This window comes from Nycticebus coucang, chromosome 5 (assembly GCF_027406575.1).
Source record: "Nycticebus coucang isolate mNycCou1 chromosome 5, mNycCou1.pri, whole genome shotgun sequence".
NCBI lineage: Eukaryota > Metazoa > Chordata > Mammalia > Primates > Lorisidae > Nycticebus > Nycticebus coucang.
In genome coordinates this window covers 104,132,572-104,153,837 of record NC_069784.1, presented here as the reverse complement: position 1 = coordinate 104,153,837, position 21,266 = coordinate 104,132,572, and the positions used below count along the sequence as shown (strand labels likewise).

General features: G+C 37.2%; 1 protein-coding gene across 4 annotated transcripts; it reads right to left on the bottom strand.

Annotated features, from left to right (window-relative positions):
• Window positions 1–1,157: 1,157 nt before the first annotated feature.
• RNF146 (ring finger protein 146) lies at window positions 1,158–20,682 on the bottom strand. Of its 4 annotated transcripts, none has more exons than XM_053590409.1 (3): window positions 20,536–20,682; window positions 6,651–6,757; window positions 1,158–2,867 (listed from the first exon to the last, which is right to left on the bottom strand). In XM_053590409.1, coding segments are annotated over exons 2-3 (1,065 nt in total). In that variant the 5' UTR covers window positions 6,653–6,757; window positions 20,536–20,682; the 3' UTR covers window positions 1,158–1,804. The 4 variants fall into 4 exon arrangements, with proteins under 4 accessions (XP_053446384.1, XP_053446385.1, XP_053446386.1 ...); XM_053590410.1 differs by having other exon boundaries at window positions 20,368–20,633; XM_053590411.1 differs by lacking the exon at window positions 20,536–20,682 and adding an exon at window positions 20,225–20,321.
• Between the last annotated feature and the right edge of the window lie 584 nt (window positions 20,683–21,266).

The following is a 21,266-nucleotide window of genomic DNA, read 5'->3' as shown; positions in this document are numbered from 1 at the left end:
GTCTTTTAAAAGTAAATTAAGTATCCCAAGAGTGGGCACACAGGTGCACAGAGGGAAGTAAAAGTCATTGGAAATCAAGGTGGGGGGAGGGCCAAAAATTTACCTAACAATGAACACCATTTGGGTGATAGGCACACTAATTATCCAACTCATTCATTACAAAAGATATCCATGTAACAAAAACATTAATATTAATACTTTGAAATTTAAAAATAAAAACACACAACTCAAAACTTTTATGATCATCCGAGTAAGACTTAAAAAATAAACCTTGTAACACAAAAAACCATGTACGTTCTAATTCTGACCTATCACAAGAAGTAAAAGAGTTTCAAAGTAGTGATAGTTTTGGTGATGCTTGTGGCTCAGTGGGTAGAGCGCCAGCCCCATATACCAAGGGTGGCGGGTTCGAACCTGGCCTCAGCCAAACTGCAACCACCAAAAAAAATTGCCCGGCATTGTGGCAGGCACCTGTAGTCCCAGCTACTTGGGAGGCTAAAGCAAGAGAATCGCCTAAGCCCAGGAGGAGTTGGAGGTTGCAGGTTGCTGTGAGCTGTGATGCCACGGTACTCTACCGAGGGTGATAAAGTGAGACTGTCTCTTAAAAAAAAAAAAAGTAATGACAGTTTTTATTTGCTATTTTTAACATTCAGTTCACATTTGAGTATCACAATAAAAATAACTTGCATATGCTTTATCAACATTCTACTATTCTAAGTTAGGCAAACTAGTAAGACATTACTTTTTTCAAAAAAAAAAAATTGTAGATTATGTCAACTCAGTACTTCCAACTTTGCCACAGACAAAACTGCCCAATGAAAGACAGTTATGTGTCTATTGCATTTATATAAAGTGAATTTGTGTTGGCTAAGGCTGTTTATAAATGTGCCATTTTATCCAGAGTGTTAGAAAACTAATGAAGAGTGGAGGGGAAAGTATAAAATATTAATGGTATAAGCTATTTGAGAAATTTAAGTACCACAGGCTTTATTTCCAACATATAGATTTTGCTTAAATATTCTCTATGTAGAAATCAAACTTTTCTGACCTTCAATTTAACCAAATCAAACTACCACTTCCTTAGTGACCTTTGACTACAAATGGCAAAAAGTTTCCATCTTCTTCCACAGTCAAACAAGAGACAAATTCATTTTGTTAATTCTAGTATTTATTAAATTATAAACTTTGTAACCAAAAAGAAAAATGTGGATCAAAAGAAACCTCAAACTCTTAAGAACTAGACAGCAAAGCCTATGGGAACAGCACGAAGTGTGTTACAAAGATTCTGAATCGTGTGTTATTAGCTGTTTTCTTTACATTTCTCCCATTTTAATAACTTTACTATAAAATAGTTGTTATTGATCTATTTTAAATTCTCACATTAAGCTTCCTGCTCATACTGGATACCAAACATCTCCTAAGTGCCAAATTTTAGTAATGGTTTTATACCAGTCCATGCAGAAAAATAAGACATAGTTCAAGAGTCAGATGAGGACCATTAATGCACAGATAATACACACACATTGGCCAAAAGAAGTGAAGAAATTAACAGAAAACTATGAAGTAAACAGACCTCAAGAAAACTGGATTATTACTCAGCGGCTCTCAACTATTAACACACGGGTTCCTTACATTAAATAAATTTCTCTCAACAGAGACATGTTAGACATTTTAATTACAGGTCTATCCTTCCCATATCCCTTCCCACCCCAATTCCCAAAATGCACTACTAGGGATGAATATAATGTTATGTGGGCAGAAATTTACAGATACCCCTTTCAACCTTCAGCCGTGGAGCTGAAGACTAAACTTCAGTTACTGTGCACTGTCCATCAGGCCTTCTAGATCTGACACCGACACTCACCGTCCCGCCCCCAGCTACTGATCGACCTGATCGATCAGGCACTGTCTGGTTTGCACTGGGAATCAGAAGTCTCTGCTGGGTCAAGGAGTGCTGTGCAACTACTGCAGTTACATCCTCACCATCACTGCTGGCATCTGACTCGGTCTCTTCAACAGAGGTGTCTGGTGCTGGTGCCCTTCCTGAAGATGGTGATTCGTGATCTTCTTCTCCTTCCCCCCTGTGACTCCTTTCAGCTATGTTGTCTCCGCTGAGTTGTAAATGAGAAAAAGAGTCTTCCAGAGAAGTGCTTGCATCAGGGGATGGTGTTGCAGGGCTTGTTAATTGCCCATCTACTGACGTCAAAGGCCTTACAGAGGACGCTAGAGGCTGAACAGAAGCTCCGCTCTGTGCTGATAGACTGTCCGCTCCATCGGCAGAGCTCTCTCGCGCTAGGTTTACAGCATTAGCATCACAGTCTAGCCTGAGTCCAGCTACTCCCTTCTTTGGTATATCTATTATATCTCGCTTAATCTTCCTGCGACGTCCATGTTCATTTCTCCTATACTGAACCATATTTTCAAGATCAGCAACATATAGAAACCCAGCAATTAACATTTCAGTGTTCTTTTTACCTTTGGAAAAGGCATCTTCCAGCTCTCTACTAGTGCGTTCATCATACTGCCACCACCCATTTCTTCCTTCGTAATACCACGCATATTCACCATTTCCTCTACTTGCTGCCTTGAGTTCTTCTGGTGACAGCAAGGTTGGCTTGTCAAGAAAATCCTCTGGAATTTCTTGTCGACAAAGGGCACACCGCTTTCCAAGCCAGGAAGCTCCTTTTACACACAGATAGCAGAAAACATGCTTACAGGGCAGACTGACTGGGTGGACACATGTTTGCAGACAAATGGCACATTCAGGGACGGTTAGAGAAGGTGTGGCATTAGAACAGGATTCATTTGCTTTCCTGTTCGTAGGAAGCATGTTTATTGAGTGATCAATTTCACCACAGCCAGCCATCCTAAGAAAATAAGAAAAAACATATGTAATATTAATGTTTAATCCATCCTTCTAACATCTTAATGGAAACTCTTATTAAATACTAAATACCTATTACACACATTAAAAACAGTGAGACCCCGACTCATGGAAAAAAAAAAAAATCCTAGAATAGAGATCCAAAGAGGAAAGAAGAAAAGTGAGTGTAGAAATCTTTTTGATCTGTGTTTGCGTGTCATCAGTTTTTACTTATAGTACACAAATGTTAAGCAAAAAAGATACAACCACCAAGGTATATGCAGAGTCTCATTTTGTCACCCTCGGTGGAGTGCCACAGTGTCATAGCAACTTCAAACTCTTGGGCTCAAGTGATCCTTTTGCCTCAGCCTCCCAAGTAGCTGGGACTATAGGTGCCCTCCACAAGGCCCAGCTATTTTTAGAGCCAGGGTCTTATTCTTGCTCAAGCTGGTGTTGAACTGGTGAGCTCAAGCAATCCACCTATCTCAGCCTCCCAGAGTGCTAGGATTATAGGCGTGAGCCACTGCGCCCAGCACTAAGGTATATATAGATTTTAAATAAATATATCATTTTTACTCATAGAATTTGTAAGACAGAAATGGATTTAAAAATGCACAACCCATTCAACTGATTTTATAATCAGTCCAGAAAGTAGTTAGAGAAATAGAAAATAGCTAAAATTCAGATTACAATTATAGAAGCCAACAGTTTTATAGCCTTTTAGGATATTACTTTGGTGGTTTTGTAAATACTACCATATATTAATATGGTTTTGGTAACTGACAAGTAGAACATCTGAAATTAAGACTTTAAAAATTGAAGTTTAACTCTAATTTTTTAATCATCTTTCTTTCCCTATGTTCCCCCAAAGACTATTATGAAAATTTTTTAGCCTCCTAGTTAAGAGATATCCTGACTCCCAAATCATTCAGAAACAATGTAAGCCAAAAAGAAATTCTCAAAATTTATTTTTATCTTTACTCTGCCTCATCATCATTCCTCTTTGTTCTGGATGGGCTAACTGCTAGTTGCCCCTCAACATCTAGTTAGAACCATCCCTTACCTCCTCCAAGACTTGATCAATATTCTGTCCCTAAATTTCAAAATCAATCAATATGCTAAATTTAATGGTCTCTTTAGCCCCAATCTATTTGATCCCACTGCATTAAATGACACTACTAACCACCTACTCTCTTTCTAAAACATTATCTTCATTTCCATTACAGCACTCACTCCTAATTCTCTTCTCTTTTTAATTTTTTCCATCTTCCCTAGCTCCCTTAAATAATCACTACTACTCTTGAGGCTCTGTGGGTGGCCCTATTTTTACACTATATTCTATGCCTAGACAATCTACTGAATATTTCAATTATTATCTATATGACTCCCCAAATCTAAAATCCAGAATCACTCCATGTCAGACCCTAACATCCAATTCTATATTTAAAGTCTACTAAGTATTCTCTAGGCATGTGACATTAAACATAACTAAAACCAGAATTATCTGCTCCCCTAAATCTGCATTTTCTTCCTTTGTTTTCTATTTTGGATGAAACTTAGGGCCATTCTAGTGCTCCCCTGTCCCTTTGTCACATCTCTTTTATGCAACAGAAACTTCTTCAAAATATGTGTCTTGTTCATTCCCAAACTGTGTGACCCTAATTCCAGGCTCTTGGACATACTCTCTTGTATAAAATACTAGCTTTCCAATTGACTTGAGTCTCTTCTTCCAGTGTTTTTTCTTCAATTCAATCACATCTATTTAGTCCTTTCTCCATCTACAGTACTGCAGTTGTTTTAAAAGTAAGTTACCAACTACTGCCTGCATAACCTAATCCAAATCCTAAACACTGGCTTTCGGAACCATTGATACAGCCTTTGCAGTAAAACGGACTAAGTGAAAATCCTGGCTCTATCATACATTCTCAGTGTGTTGACCTATGTCAACATTTCCCAAAATTCCTTTAAGAATTAACATGCTCTCTTCTGGAAATGTGGACCCAGAGGTCTGGATGAGGGTCTACTAGGAATCTGGTTTTTAAACAAAGGTACCAAGAGATTATTCTCAGAAAAACATGGTAACACTGACCAAGGTATAAGACTTAGTATCTCTAACCCTGTTTCTTCCTTAGTAAGTAAAGCTACTACTATCATACACAGAGATTCAATAATCCAAGTAGAACCAGAAAGCACCAGACAATATAGGAAGTACTAAATAAATAATGTTCATTCCCTTTAACTTAATTTGAGGTCTTTCTCCCACCCTACCACCATGTAGAATTATTCCCTAATTCCTGTAAAATGCCTTGATGAGTAGGCAGGCATACCCCTCCTCATTCCCTTGACTTGAAAAATATTTCCTACTTTTCTCTATTAAAATGTTATTTATTTAAAGCCAAGCTAAAAAGTCTTCACTTCATTCCATCAAATAGAATTAATCTCTTCTTCCTCTCAGTTCCCGTAACATTTTATTGTTATATCAATATGGCATCTGCCCTGCTGTTTGTTAATTATATATGTGTCTCACTTACTAGATCACAGTAAGTTCAGTGATGACCAGCACCTAAACCAGTGGTCCTCAACCTTTCTAATCCCACAACACTTCAGTACAGTTCCTCTTGTGATGACCCCCAACCATAAAATTGTTTTTGTTGCTACTTTATAACTGTAATTTTGCTTCTGTTATGAATTATAAATATCTGATATGCAGGATGTATTTTCATTGTTACAAAGGGATCGCGACCCACAGGTTGAGAACCACTGACCTAGACTATCTGACCTATATAAGTAAATGGGTGGGATTAAGTAAAAGATATATTTGTTCCAATTTTAAAGAAAAATGCTTATTGGTTATTATTTTTTCTTTTATCAAATTCTCAACACTGAATAAGAATGACACAGTCATACTGAAAAGTAGATAGTAAAAGTTACTCAACTGTGAAAATGTAAAATAATATCTAGCAGAGTCATGCTTTAGTCCAATAATTTAAGCACTGCAATCTCCAAGATATTAAGTCAATAAAATAACTCACTGAATTTTCACTGTGGAAAAAATGACACATCAATAATACTAGAATGAAGTTCAGTATGGGCAAGTTCAAGGTTGTGGAACCCTTTATTAATCAAAGATTAAATAACTGGAAAGCCAAATTCACTAAGGGTCAAAGTGAATCAATATGAATAAAGAGCAATAATGTATATTATGGTATAAAGAAAGTCCTTCTCTTTAGTGAAAATAAGTTTTTAGTAACTAATGTTTTGCTAACCCAGAAGTCGCTCTTATTTATAAAAGCTGATACTATGTGCCTTGCTTGGTTATTTAATTACTACCCTGTTTCCCCGAAAATAAGACATCCTCTGAAAATAAGACCTCCTTACAGGAAAGATAAGACGTCCCCTGAAAATAAGACCTAGCGCATCTTTGGGAGCACACCTTAAAATAAGACACTGTCTTATTTTCGAGGGAACAGGGTATGTAAAGAGAAGGTAAGAATCTAGAGGACCTGAAGCTCTTACCAGTCTTTTAGCCTTCTATGAGCAAATTCCTCTCTCTTCAGTTTCACTCCTTATAGTGATTTCTTTTCCTCCGAGGAAACTTTTGGAAATGCACACTAACAATAATGTAATGTGAATAAAATTGTTAACTCTATTTAAAGTATCTCTAAGTCAACAGAAAATGCTTATTTTGTATAAATAAAAGTAAAAATGGCAGATACTTGATTTACTGTACTTTATACCAACCCATTAATTTACTGCAGCTTTGGAAAAACCACAGTACTGTACTTACATTTCTATTACAGATCACAGACACCTGCACAGAAATAAAGCATCTTCTTCACCAGCAGCCAACAAGCTTGCAGTATTTTCTCTTCCACTGCTGGTTCATTCTTGTTGCTACAAAAGAAAAAAATTCCAACATCAGCTTCTCTTCAGGCTAAGATCAACCCAAATCAATTATGTACCATCCTGTAACAAAATGCAGTGACCAATTTTACCTTAAAAGTGACGAAAAATTCAAGACAAACATGTCTGCTCTCACCACTATTACTCAACACTACTGTTAAGTTCTATCAAAACAAATAGATTGGTAAAAGAAATAACAGACATACAAATTGGTAAGAAAGAAGTAAAACTATCACTAGTCTATATAGAAAATCTGAAATAATTCCCCAAAAAGCTAATAAATTCAGCATAGTTGCAGATTACAAGTTCAACACACACATAAATATCATTTGTGTTTTGATACACTGGCAGTCAACAATCCAAAGAGGAAACCAAGAAAGCAATTCCATTCATAATCATATCAAGCAATAAAATAGCTGGGAATCAACTTATCCAAGGAAGTGAAAGATTGTACATTGAAAACTGTGAAACAGCCTGTGGCTCGGTCGGTAAGGCGCTGGCCCCATATACCAAGGGTGGCGGGTTCAAACCCGGCCCCGGCTGAACTGCAACCAAAAAATAGCTGGGCGTTGTGGCGGGCACCTGTAAGTCCCAGCTACGCGGGAGGCTGAGGCAAGAGAATCGCTTAAGCCCAGGAGTTGGAGGTTGCTGTGAGCTGTGTGATGCCATAGCACTCTACTGAAGGCCATAAAGTGAGACTCTGGCTCTACAAAAAAAAAAAAAAAGAAAACTGTGAAACAATATTGAAAGAAACTAAAGAACAGCTAAGAAAATAGAAAGAAAGCTGGTGTTCACGGATTGGATGATTTAAACATGTTAAGATGACGATAACTACCCACAGTGATTATAGATTATATGATTATATATATATATATATTTTTTTTTTTTTTTTTTTTTGAGACAGAGTCTCACTATGTTGCCCTCGGTAGAGTGTTATGACATCACAGCTCAAAGCAACCTCAAACTCTTGGGTTTAAGGGATTCTCTTGCCTCAGTCTCCCAAGTAGCTGGGACTACAGGTGCCCACCACAACGTCTGGCTATTTTATTATTGTTGTTGTAGTTGTCGTTGTTTGGCAGGCCTGGGCCAGGTTCAAATACGCCAGTGCCGTATTTGAACACCACGTATTTGGTGTACGTGGCCGGTGCCCTAACCGCTGAGCTATGGACTTCCAGCCTCAATATAATTCTTTTCAAAATTCCAACAACTTTTTTTGCAGAAACAGAAAGGCCAATCCTCAAATTCACATGGAATTGCAAAGGGCCCCAAATAACCCAAATAATATTCAAAAAGATACTTCCCAATGTCAAAACTTAATATTAAAAAGCTAGAGTAACCAAGACAGGGTGATAATAGCATAATGACAGATAAATATACCCAAAGTATAGAATTGTTCTCCAAAAATAAACCCATAGATCTATTGCCAACTGATTTTTTTAAAAGGGTTTCAGCAAGTCTATTAAATGGAGAAAACAGTCTCCAACAAATGCTAGCACAACTGGATTTCCACTTGTTAAAGAATGAAGTTGGACTTCTACTATGTAAAAAAGTTAACTCAAAATACATCAATGATCTAAATATAAGAAGTAAAATCATAAAACTCTTAGAAGAAAACAGGGGCAAACATTCATGACCTTGGACTTGGCAATGGATTCCTAGATGTGACATCAAAAGCACAAGAAACAAATAGACTTTGTAAAAATTAAAAACTTTTGTTCAACAAAAGAAATTTTCAAGAAAGTAACAAGACAACCTACGGAATGGGAGAAAACCTTTGCAAATCATATAATTGATAAGGATTTAATATCCAGAATATATAAATAACTCCTGTAACTTAGCAAAAGACAACCCAGTTAAAAAGTGAGCAATGATTTGAATATTTCTCCAAAGAAATGTAAATGACCAAAAAGCATACAAAATGATGCTTAACATTATTAGTCTATAGGAAAATGTAAATCAAAATCACAATGATATCTGAGGGCTATAATTTTTTTTTTTTTTTAAGAGGAAAAACTGACAAGGATGCAGAGAAATTGGGCTCTCGAACACTGATGGTGGAAATGTAAAATGGTGTAGCTGCTGTGGTTAACAATTTGGTGGTTCCTCAAAAAGTTAAACATATAATTACTATATAATCCAACAATTCCACTTTTAGGTATTTACTAATAAAAATTGAAGACAAGGACTTAAAACACACTCATACACCAGTGTTCACTACTGAAATATCAGTCAAAAGGTGTGAATGGCTAAACAAAATGTATACCAATCCAAGAGTGTAATGTTCAGGAATAATGGGGAATGAAGTTCTGGTATGTGCTACAACATGGATGAACCATGAAAACATTTATCAAGTCAAAGAAGCCAGACACAAAGAGCTAAGTATTATATGATATCACTTATATGAAATATCAGGAGTAGGCAAATTCATGGAAAAATTAAGTATTAAAGGTTATCAGGGGCTACGGGAGAGGACAGTGGGTGTTATTGCCTAATGGGTTCAGAGTTTGTTTATAATGATGAAAAAGCTGTGGAAATACAGTGGTGATGGCTGCACAAAATTGTAAATGAAATTAATCACAATGAATCATAAAATTTAAAGATGATTAAAATAGTAAATTTTACGTCACTTGTATTTTATCAGGCACTATCCAAAATATCATTTCAGTCATTAATTTTCTGTGTTCTCATTATTTCCTCCATCTACTTTACCATGCCCACACCAGGAGGCACACTGTATCACAGAGAAAATCAAGCATGCATGATAACTAAAGAGATACAGACCTCACAGTAAAGCCAAGATAGTCTTCCTGAATCTTTTTTCAGTCTCATGTGCCTCTAACAGTGTAGGCATATCTTTCTCCCTAAGGTATCTAAGATTCTAGTTTTAAAGATAAATATTTTTAAGCCACATGTGGCTTCTAAATACAAGCTGACTTACCCATGTAATGTTTAATGATTCTGTTTCAAAATCAGAGAACTTTCAACAGTAACTGACTAAAACAAGGTTTATGAGTAACCTGCTTTTGTTTCACTCTGACTTCAGATGAGATGGACCCCACTGTTATGACTTTCCTCCTAACCTTTCCACTTTACCCTCTAGGGATCTACTACTTTAATGGCACCACGGAAGACTCTATTCATTTCCCTCCTGCAGCCCACTCAAACAAAGTATGCACCCACCCACACACTTCCTATCTCCAAAACAGAGGTGACACTACTGTTCTAATACCATTACAACTGGCTACAGCACAGTCCACAATCCCCTACAACTGTTCTCACTCAACTTTAGGGCCTTAACTTCATCTTTTCACTACTGATCATTCCCTTTACCCTAACTCCTGACATCACTGTGAGCCTATTTAAATATCCACCTATCTCAGAGGTTCCCAAACTTGCCCCAATGTCTGTTCGTCAAAATCACTGAAGTTCCTTATTAGAAATGCAGTCTCAGGCTCTAGTTCATAGAAGTGCTAGGCCAGCAGACACAGGCTTAAGCCCAAGAATCTCACCCTGGGTGATACTGTTGCAGGTTGTCCATCATATACAATTTGAGAAACACCCTTCTCAATCTCCAATTCCTAAAATCCTAAATTCAATGAAGCTCATCTCCCCAGCAACAAAATATCACGGCCACATTTGGAACTAGCTGTCATCTAAAACTGCTGCCTTGATGAAATCTAAATCCCACTCTCAGATTACTTACTCATTCCCACACCTGCTCTTTAATTTCATGGGAACTTTCAGTCTTTTGTCATCCCTTTCTTTTATCCAACTCCTGATCTCATTTCCTTTCCTGCTCAATCTGGAATCCAATTATTTTAACTACTTTCTTAACAGAAGTTGGCTGCCTCGTGTCTTTTCTCTCATCTAAACACATATTCTACAACCTCCACTTCAGCATGATTCTTACAGTATAACATCTCAGTGTCCATGCTTTAACCACTTAATGTTAATGGACAAAAAGAGAAAATCCTCTTACACCACCCACTCATCCCTTCCCACACACCACTAACTAACCACACCAAATTCTGTCAACTTGTGTCTCTGCTACCTTTAGAATGCAGGCATTTATCTTGTACTCTTTCGCCACTGATGGTGCCCAGTTTAGGCCTTTATCATCTCTCACCTGCACTACTGTTGAGCCTAACTATCTTGATTTAGTATCACCCCCTCAAGTTCACTCACTAATAAGCCTTTGAGTGATATATTTAAAGACAAAATAGACCATGTTCTTTCCATATTTAAAGTCCAATATTGGCTCCCCAGACTATGCAATAACGAGAAGGCTCCTCAGGACAACATTCAAAGGCCTTAATGATCTGAACCCTGAAGAATTCTCTAAGCTTATTTATCTCTGACAACTACTCTTACAGCTTAATACTCTAGTTATGCCAAATTACTCACAGTTCTCCAAATCTCCCTTTGTATCCTATCTGGTATAGCTACTGTCTTTTACAGCTTTTTTCTTCAATACATCAAACAGGAATAGTCATCCCTACTAATTTTCCTGACTACCTCTGGAAGTAACTGTTTCTTCCTCTGTATTTTGTGTATTTTTCTATTACTGAACTTATCACATGCACTGACATTGTTTATGAAGCTGGACTTCCATTAAACCAAGAGCCCTCTGTAGATAAAAACTATATTTATATTTCTAAGTGGCTAGCAAACTGCCAATTTTTGTTGATTTGAACTGGTATTTGTTGGATGACTGAAAAATTAACTTTTTAAAGTAACCATTGAAAAAAACAAAATATTGAAGAATTAAATTTATTTACATAACACAACATTTGAGTTCTAATTGTAACAAGGCATACAAACTATATAATGATATGTATCTAATATATAATCCTTTATTTAAGAATTTTAAAATCTTAAGTATTTACATTTACAAACACAAGATTCAATCTTTTTTATCTTTTGAGAAACATATCATTTATCTATTTAGTGACAACAAATTTTCCAGAACGCAGATAAAAAACCAAGCATAAATTAAAATGGGTTTCTAGACAGCCAAAACAGATTAACAAAGCCACTTCGCCAATAAAGGTAATAAGACTGTTCACTAGGATGACCACATGAGAGCTGAGCATCTATACAGTTTGCCCCTTTGTTTCTTGACATATTCCAGTTTAGAAAATATACTATATACACCTCTAACTTCTAACTATCACAAAAATTTCTGGACCATCATTCAAAATTTAATTTTATTTTACCCACATTTCTAAAATGGAGATACAAATATTTTAAGATATACCAAGCCATCATTTTATACTTACTCCTAGGATATATTTGATTTAATGTTACAACCCCTAGTTTGGAAGATTTATTTACTTCATCTAAAAATCTTGTTTTATCTGTTTATACTTTAGTAGTCAGATGATAGAAGGCGCAGTTTTACACCTAGGAAATACACAGAAACACTTGTTCTAATTTCTCCCTCTTCTCTTACATTTATTTACACATTTTCTAACATACCTCATTCATCATCCTTTATTCAGGTCTTGTCCATAAATATTTTATCTCTGAAAATAAAGTTGATTCTTAAAGGAAGCTAGCAAAGTAGCTCCAAAATAATGCACAAAAAATCCTCTAAAAAAATCCCTATTTGGGCACCTAAAAAAGTTGTCAACATTTTTAAAAAGCAGTTTCACCTAGTTGAGATAAAGCTATAGCCACAAATATTAAGTTGCTTTGCTACATATACACTAGGGGAAAAAAAGTAGTAAAAAAAAGTTCTAGTTAGTCCAAGGGGATATAGCATCCTCATTTTGCTTCCCTTACTTGAAGACTAATAATTGAATTCAAGTAATTTATCAACACGGAACAGGGACCTATTTACTCAGTAGTACTCAAATAACACCAAAGTATCATGAACAATGACATTTTCCTTTAATACGAACCTCTTCTTTAATACAAAGAACACCCTTCCCCTCATCACACCCCTGTAGTTACATTTAGCTCTTAACAAAAGATTGTATCAATGACCTTAATCCACCTTCTAATATGACCTTTCCTTATATAATAGCCCTTTCAAAAACAAACAATATTTGTTCAGCCTGATATTTTCTCAATTTTTTTTTCTCTAATTCTGGTCTACAATAATTTCTAGGACTCTCTTAGAAATGCTTTCCTCTAATTTTCAAAATCTTCATGATTTCATTTCTTTTTCCAAAGATAATAAAATAATCTCATACAGTTGATCCCTGAACATGGGTTGGAACTATACAAGTCCACTCTATATATGAGAATTTTTTTCAATAAACACATTAAAAATTTGTTTCGGGTTTATGACAATTTGAAAAATTCACAAACAGTGTAGCCTAGAAATATCCCCCCAAAGTTAAAAAAAATGTATCCCATGATTGCACAAAATATATGAAGACTTTGGTCTATTTTAAATATAAATGTCAAATTATAAAAAGTTAAAATTTATCAAAACTTACACAAACACAGGCTCAATCTATATGGCACTATTAGCAGCCAACAGAAATGTAAATTTACAATATTAAATCATAACTGCATAGAATTAACAGTAGTACATACTACACTACTATAATTTCATAGCCATGTCCTGTCCTATTGCGGTGAGCTCAAGTATTTTAAGTTTCTAATTAAAATGTCGTGTGACACTAATCATCTCCACAGGAGCAATTCCTCTCTTCAATAAAATACATCCTACAGTATAAACTGCTCTGATCGTAGTCAGTGCAATACCATAAACCCTGCAGAACACCACGGGACCCATATGAGTGCCATTAGGGATGCTAGAAGTGCTCCCCAGAAACAGAAAAAAGTCATGTATTTCAAGAAAAAGTTGAATTGCTTGATATGTACCATACCCACAGGTCTACGGCTGCAGTTAACTACCATTTCAGACAAATGATTCATCTTATAAACACATGATATAAATTTATAGGGTTAAATGCAGTAAATATATTTTTTTCTTCCTCGTGATTTTCTTAATATTTTCTTTTACCTAGTTTACTTTAAGAATACAGCACATAACATATATAACATACCAAATATGCATTAATTGACAATTCATGTTATCAGTTAAGATTTCTTGTCAAGGGCAATGCCCGTAGCTCAGTGGGTAGGGCCCTGGCCACATACACCACGGCTGGCAGGTTAGAACCCAGTCTGGGCCAGCAAAAACATTACAGCAAATACCGAAGGTGGCGGGTTCAAACCCGGCCCCGACTGAACTGCAACCAAAAAAAAAATAGCCAGGCGTTGTGGCGGGCACCTGTAGTCCCAGCTACTCGGGAGGCTGAGGCAAGAGAATCGCTTAAGCCCAGGAGTTGGAGGTTGCTGTGAGCTGTGTGATGCCATGCACTCTACTGAGGGCCATAAAGTGAGACTCAGTCTCAAAAAAAAACAAAACAAGAAAAAAAAACGAAACAACAACAAAAAAATAGCCAGGCATTGTGGTGGGTACCTGTAGTCCCAGCTACTTTGGAGGCTGAGGCAAGAGAATCACTATGCCCAAGAGTTTGAGGTTGCTGTGAGCTGTGATGCCAGGGCACTCTACCCAGGGCAACAGCTTGAGAGTCTGTCTCAAAGGATAAAAAAAAAAAAAGATTTCTGGTCAAGAGTAGGCTATTAATGGTTAAGCACTGAGGGAATAAAAACTTACATACCCTGCCAGAGATCATACCTCAAGCAATCCTCTAAGGAGGCTGAGGCCAGAGGATTGCCTAAATCCAGGAGTTCAAAGACATCACTATAAAAAAGAAGTGAGAGGATCACTTGAGTCCAGATCAAGGTCATAGTGAGCTGTGATTATGCCACTACACTCTAGCCTGGGAGAAAGAGTGAGATTCTGTTCTAAGTACAAAAAAAAAAAAGAACCCAAACACAACATTTAAACTTGTATTTTCTACTGTGTTGTGGGAGTTGATGTCCCTAAATCCATGCATTGTTCAAGGGCCAACTGTACTATCTGCCTATGTCTTAGAAATTGTTAAAATTATGACTTTTAATTATGTACTTTCAAAAATGTATTTGTAAAGCAACATAACTTAGCTCTTCTAGATCAAGATTTAGCAATACTACCCTACCAAAAAAGGAACTCCAGCTAAAAGCAGACGAAAAACTTTACAGCTGTATACAAGAATCCTGCAGTAACCCTAAGAGTGCAAACATATACAACTTTAGTAAATGCTGCAAGCTATGGTGACTATTTAAGTTTTTTTTTTTTTTTTGGCCGGGGCTGGGTTTGAACCCACCACCTCCGGCATTGACTATTTAAGTTTTTATAGCCCATGGATATATCTTCAAATCAGAGACTAAATAAATGGTGCAAGCCATGTATTTCAAATTTCCTATTAAGGACATTAAGTACAATTCTAAAAAGGTAGAATTAATTTCAGTACTATATTTAACTCAATGATCTATGATGTGTATTACCATTTCAATGTTCATTCAATATAAATATGTAATATTTTACATTCTTCTGTGTATACTCTTTCAAATACACCATGTATATTTTACACTTACACCATAATTCAATTGAGGCTGACAAAATATCAGGTGCTTGATAAGTCACATGTGGCTAGTGGCTACTATACTGGACAATGAAGGTCTAGAATGTCTTGCATATTAATTTTTTTTAATTTATAAAGGAAAGAGGTTTATTTGGTTCACATTCTACAAGCTCTACAAGAAGCATGGCCCTAGCATCTACTTCTAGTGAGGGTCTCAGGAAGCTTCCAATGAGGTATCTGAACAAGAGCAGTTTTTGACAATCAGGATGACTGGTTGGTTACCTTCTCTATACAAGGTTTTTAAGAGCTCTGCAGTGAAGAGGGTGCAGACATGTCACTTGGTGGAAGAGGTGTTGAGTTTTCAGACCTAATATTAATAAAAATTCTTAGCTTCCTTCTGTGTAATTGGGATGCAAAGTTTCTCATTTGGCTCTGTATGAATATTTTTCTCTTAAAAGTTGCCTGAAACTTTATTTTGTGAACAAAAGGAAAAGTACAAAATGAATAGATATGGCAGTTCCAATGTTTTGTTACTATCAAACTCAACTTCTTCTCTAAACAGATTTAACATGGCTCCATGATATTTCTGTCTTAGGGAGTGAACAGATAAACTCTACTGTCTAAAACAGTATGAAGTATGCCCTTCTGTTTCAGACAGATATTTTCTGCTGGGTGTATCTTATTACTGATTACATTTTATCCCCAAATTAAAAGGATAGGTTTAGTGACTCCAAATCAGGATTGTTATCTTCCAAAATTTAAAACCAGATATGCCTGATTCTGACAGCCTGTCTTTCTCCCCAACATACCATGTTGCCTCACTGGGGAACAGCTTCTAAGTGGAGGGCAGAAGGGACTAGGAGCAATGTATGAGAAAATTACAACAAACTTTCACCCATCAGCGTTCGGTAAGTTGTATCTTTAAAATTAGGAGATTTATTCTTCAACAACAGCTTATACACAGCTCCCAATCTTCTCTGCAATTCTGAAATTCAAAGAACCCTTAATCTGTATTCATCTTTTTAATACAAAACTGGTAAGTTACTACAGATATCACTGAATGGAATAAATGAACTCCATGTTAATTTACCCAGAACTTTACTAAACAGAAATTATTTTTAAAAAATGGAATATTCTGTTGTAATCAAAGTTAATAAGTTTAGATGTGCCCAATTTTGCCAAGCTGATCCATCAACTATAATCCCTGAGAATTATACAGTTGATCCTTGAACAAATTTGAGGATTAGGGGTGCCTACTCAATGCACAATTAGAAATTCATGTATAATTTTAGACTCTCCCCAAACTTAATTACTGATACCCCAATACTGACTGGAAGCCTAACAGGTAACATACACAATCAAATAACATACATTTTGTATGTTATATATATAATATATACACACACATATGTACATATCTATACAAAATGTTATATATATTATATATACAAGAAAGCTGGAAATAAAGTATTAACAAAATCATAAGAAAAAGAATGAATATGTATTTACTACTCATTAAGTGGAAGGTCTTCAAAGATCTTCATCCTCTTGAGTTTAACACTGAGTAGGCAGAGGAGGAAAAGGGGAGGGGTTGGTCTTATCTGAGAGACAGCGAATGCAGAAAAAAAAAATCCTTCTGTAGGAGGCCCCTCACACCTCAAACTGAGTTGCTCAAGCATCAACTATTATGTCAATTGGGCACAAAATAGAGTATGCTTGTAATAGAACAGTAATGTAAAAAAAATCACTAGGAAAATTTTTGTATTATTTGAAACCAAAGGTTTCTAAAAAGTGGGGCAAGAAGTGATGCTTTTATTTTAAGCAAAAGGAAGATTTAAGGTAGAACAGTGAAATTTTAACTACAGGCCAGAATTAATTTAGCAAACATAAACAATTCAAACATACATAATTCCTGCTACAAAGAATGACTTGTAAATATACACCAAATTCAGCATGATGTTCTTATCAAGAAGGTAACATAAAAAGAGAAAAGATTTAAAACTAAATGAGATACTTTACCCCTTAACTATTCTGAAAGGAAAAAAAAGTAGCAGGCAAAATGTGATATAGGGAATTTAAGGCTTTACTCAACCAAGTAAATAAAAAATAAATATAACAATGACGTAATATTGTACTATGAAGAATTTGTGACCATGCAACAAATTCATGCTGTCACTTTTCACATCAGTCACAAACTCAAGAAAGTTTTTATTTCAGATTCAAATAAATGACTATCTTTAATCAAAGAAAAAGATGAGCATGTAACATCAATATAAAACACAGAAAAATATCAAGTCATAAACTTGCGAAGATTTTCTGTATTTTCCTAATTAACAGCTGTTTAATGGTTTTTACCCTTTATTCAAAATACCCAGAACTGAAAACATTCTATATAAAAGTTTTCAGTGACAGAAAAAAAATCCAACTTTGGTGTACAACTCAAAACATAACAACAACAACAAAAAAAAAAGACCAGAAGAAAAGAGCAGTTGTGATTTATCAGATACATCTTAATATTTCTTAAGAATCCTAAACTGAAAGACACAACTAAATGCCCTAATTAAATTTTAAATTTTTAGCATTATCCCATTAAAAATTGACTTTCAAAAGCATAAGTAACGCTTGGAAACAAGTCTTCAGTCAAGACACTTCAACTAAATGAGGTGCAATACTCTATTAAAGAATTACTTCCTGTATTTCTAATTACCTACCGTAAAAAAAATTACTGTATGACTATCTACTTACTGCCAATCTTAATACTTAAAAATTAAACTTTTAAATTTCCCCTAAAAAAAATGTGGACTTTATATTTTGAGTTGTACATGTGAATACTGTCTTTTAATCATATCAAACTTTGAAGTTTTGTGGCCAGCAACCATTTTATAAATAAGAGGCTCTTTTGCTAATTATCTGTGTGACCTTCATCAAGTCATAACTCCCATGTCTTTGTCATTTCACCCTACTCTATAATTCTGTAATTCTAAGCTCTAAGCTTTAATTAACATTCATTGAACAATATTTTGGGTTTTAATTAACGCAAAAGGTAACAGACGTGGAAAACTGAAGAGCCCATGAGTAAACACAGGTAGTTGTATCCAGTATGAATAAACTGGCTTCCATACCTACAAAGACTGCTCCTAATCAAGCCTGATGTTTCATGAATTTAGCTTGGTTAGGCACAAGCAGACAAGAGAATGGAAAAACTTTTTTTCAGAAAATTTAGAATTAGAAAATTGCACCTTCTAATACTAACACTGGAGGAAAAAAAAAAACATTAAAATTTCCAACAGAGAATGTTGTCAGGCACTTCATGCTATTACATAGCTAATACTAAACAGATCAATATTGTGAAAACATTAACATTTTTTTTTCTTCTAAGTATCACTTTCGATCCTTTCAAAAAGTCTGCTCCCTTCTTCTGACAATTCAAGTTAGTGGAAACAAAACACTGTATCAGTAGACAGGTCTCCTTAAAAAAAATTTTTTTTTCTTTCTTTTTCCTCCCTTGTCTAATGACCAGCTATTTGGAGAAAGCTTTCCTGATGATTATAATTCCACCAAGTTCTGAACTAGCAAATAACAAAAACCTTTGTAAGTACTGTATTTTCATTCTGCCCACAACTTACATTGGACCATTTGAGAAATAAATTCTAAATTAATGGCTGGGCTTAACACCATCCTCCACTTTAAGCATACAAGGCCAAAACAAATATCTAAATCTATTTTTAGAGTGGCATTCAGTCATCCAGTTTTCTCTTTAAAATGAGATTTACTTGACCTATTTTTCATGTGTTTTTAGAGCAGCAACACACACAAAAAAATTCATTAGTCAAAAAACATCAAAGCCAACATCAAAACTGGTGTTGTCACTTTCTTCATGTGTCCTTACATGCCACGTCTTTTAAAAGTCTAAACATACATTCATTTACTAATATGTCTTAGGTCTTTCAAATTCTGTGATGATATACCGTTTTGAATGCCAACATTATACTTCACATCCCATTTGAAACAAGAAATGGGGGGGCGGGGGGGCCATAAGCCCAGCACCTGAAATGTCAATCATACAAAGAACAAAGCATTTTCTGTCATTTCTTGGCTTTCTTCTCATCTGTCCTACACTGTTTCAGTATTACAAAAATCATTTAAAAAAACAAAATGTTCAAACTTGAGAAATAAATGCTTTCTAAAATGGACTTAAATAAAAACATATACCAAAATAAGTAACAAGAAAAAATAATATAGTTGCCAGATCGTGTGCGTAAACTTACAGTCCTATAGATTTTACCCATGGAGAGAACGGTTCCATTGCCACCCTCTCAAAAAACAATTTTACAGCCTTTCTGTAGGAACCTTAATAAACAGAGACAACAATGGAAGACCCGCACTCTTGCGGACGGGATAGAGGGTAAGAAGAGAACTCCGCACCCAGCAACCAGAAGAACAAAGCAACAGCCTCAGCTTTTAAGACGCAGGGAGGTTGGGGAGGCTCAACGGATACTCCGAGAAATCTAACCGTTCCGATGCTCCAACAGCCGTCCAAACAACTAAGAATACGCAGCGCTTAGTTTCGCTAGGACAAGGTGGAGGGATTGCTCTACTTCCTATTAGCCTAGACCCTGACACTTAGGAGGAGGGGAAGAAGAGAAAGCAGCAGCCGGAGACACTCGGGGAAAAGACAAAATGCAAACTGTACGCCCTGGCTTCGATCTGACCCAAGGCCCAAAGTGTTTAACGGGAAACAGGGAGCAAGTTACCCCCCGAGTCATCGCTACCCCTAAACCTTGAGATCAGAAGGTCCCTGGGTAGAGGCCTGACACCACCGCCGAGGGGGAGGACCGGGACCCGCCTGCCACCCAAGGCAGCGGCGCCGACTCGGGCGGAAGAGGCTGCGCAGTAATGGCCGCTGCTCCGCCTCTCGCACCCCGACCAAGCCCGGTCCGGCCGTCGCCCAGGACAGGGGCTGCAGCACCTGCGGGCAACGCAGAGGCCGTCACAGTCCTCTCGCCTGCGACAACAGCCAAAGCGGGGGCGGCGGAAAAGGCTGAGCTGTCCCAACCCGCCTCCGCGCGGACAGCCGGGGCCGCGTCAGACCAAAGGCGTTCAACTACGTACCGGCCCCTGACCCCGCCGCCGCCCCTTTCAGGCCCCAAGCGCAGGGCCGCCCCGGGGCGCGTCGCGGCGGGAGGTGACACGGCCAGCTGGGCCTCCTCTCCCCGAGTCAGTAACCCGGAGGGACCTCCTCACCCCGCCCCACCGCGAGGGCTTCGGCTCGACTCCCACCTCTCCGGCCCCAGCCGCGGACACCTCGCAGTCTTTTTCTCTTCGGCCCCGGAGCCCGCAGCGGCCGGGGACGCGCGCGGCCGTCACGTGACCGGCCGGCGCGCTCCGGAAGCGGCGCGCTCGTGAGCGAGCTCGGGCGCCTCCCCCGCCGTCCTCTTTCCCTTCGCTCCACCCTTGGGCCCCGCCTGTGCGAGCCAGCGATTTGCCGGGCATCTTCAAACAACTGCTGAATGTTTACTTGCCTTAGGGGCTAGAGGCTCTAAAGCAAGTCCACTGGAAGAAGATTGGGGGTGGAAAAGTTAGAAGCGTGTAAGACCAGCAGGGAGTGATACTCAAGACGCCGGGTTTGAAACCCCAAAGAAGCCCTTGGGCGCCGAGCAGAGTTTTGGCCTGAAGATCCCTCAGCAAAAGTCCTGTTTGTTCCCGTTTATGAAGAAAAGGGGAGCAGGGGAGGAAGAGTGCACTAGGACGTTCCAATTTATTCACTTTCGGAATGATTGAAAATATAATAAAAGTGTATATTAATTTCCTTTTGACGGAACAGTGCTTAAGAAGCTGGAAGCGCAAGAATCTAAAATAAAAGAAATAGATTATTTTATCTTAAGAGTGTGTTTTTAAATATCAAACGCTAGCGTTCTTCACTTTAGCATGTGCATTGCGTTTTTCAGATCTAAGTATTCTTAATTCATATTAAAATGAAGGTGAAAGAGCATGCCTTTTATCTTTCAAAG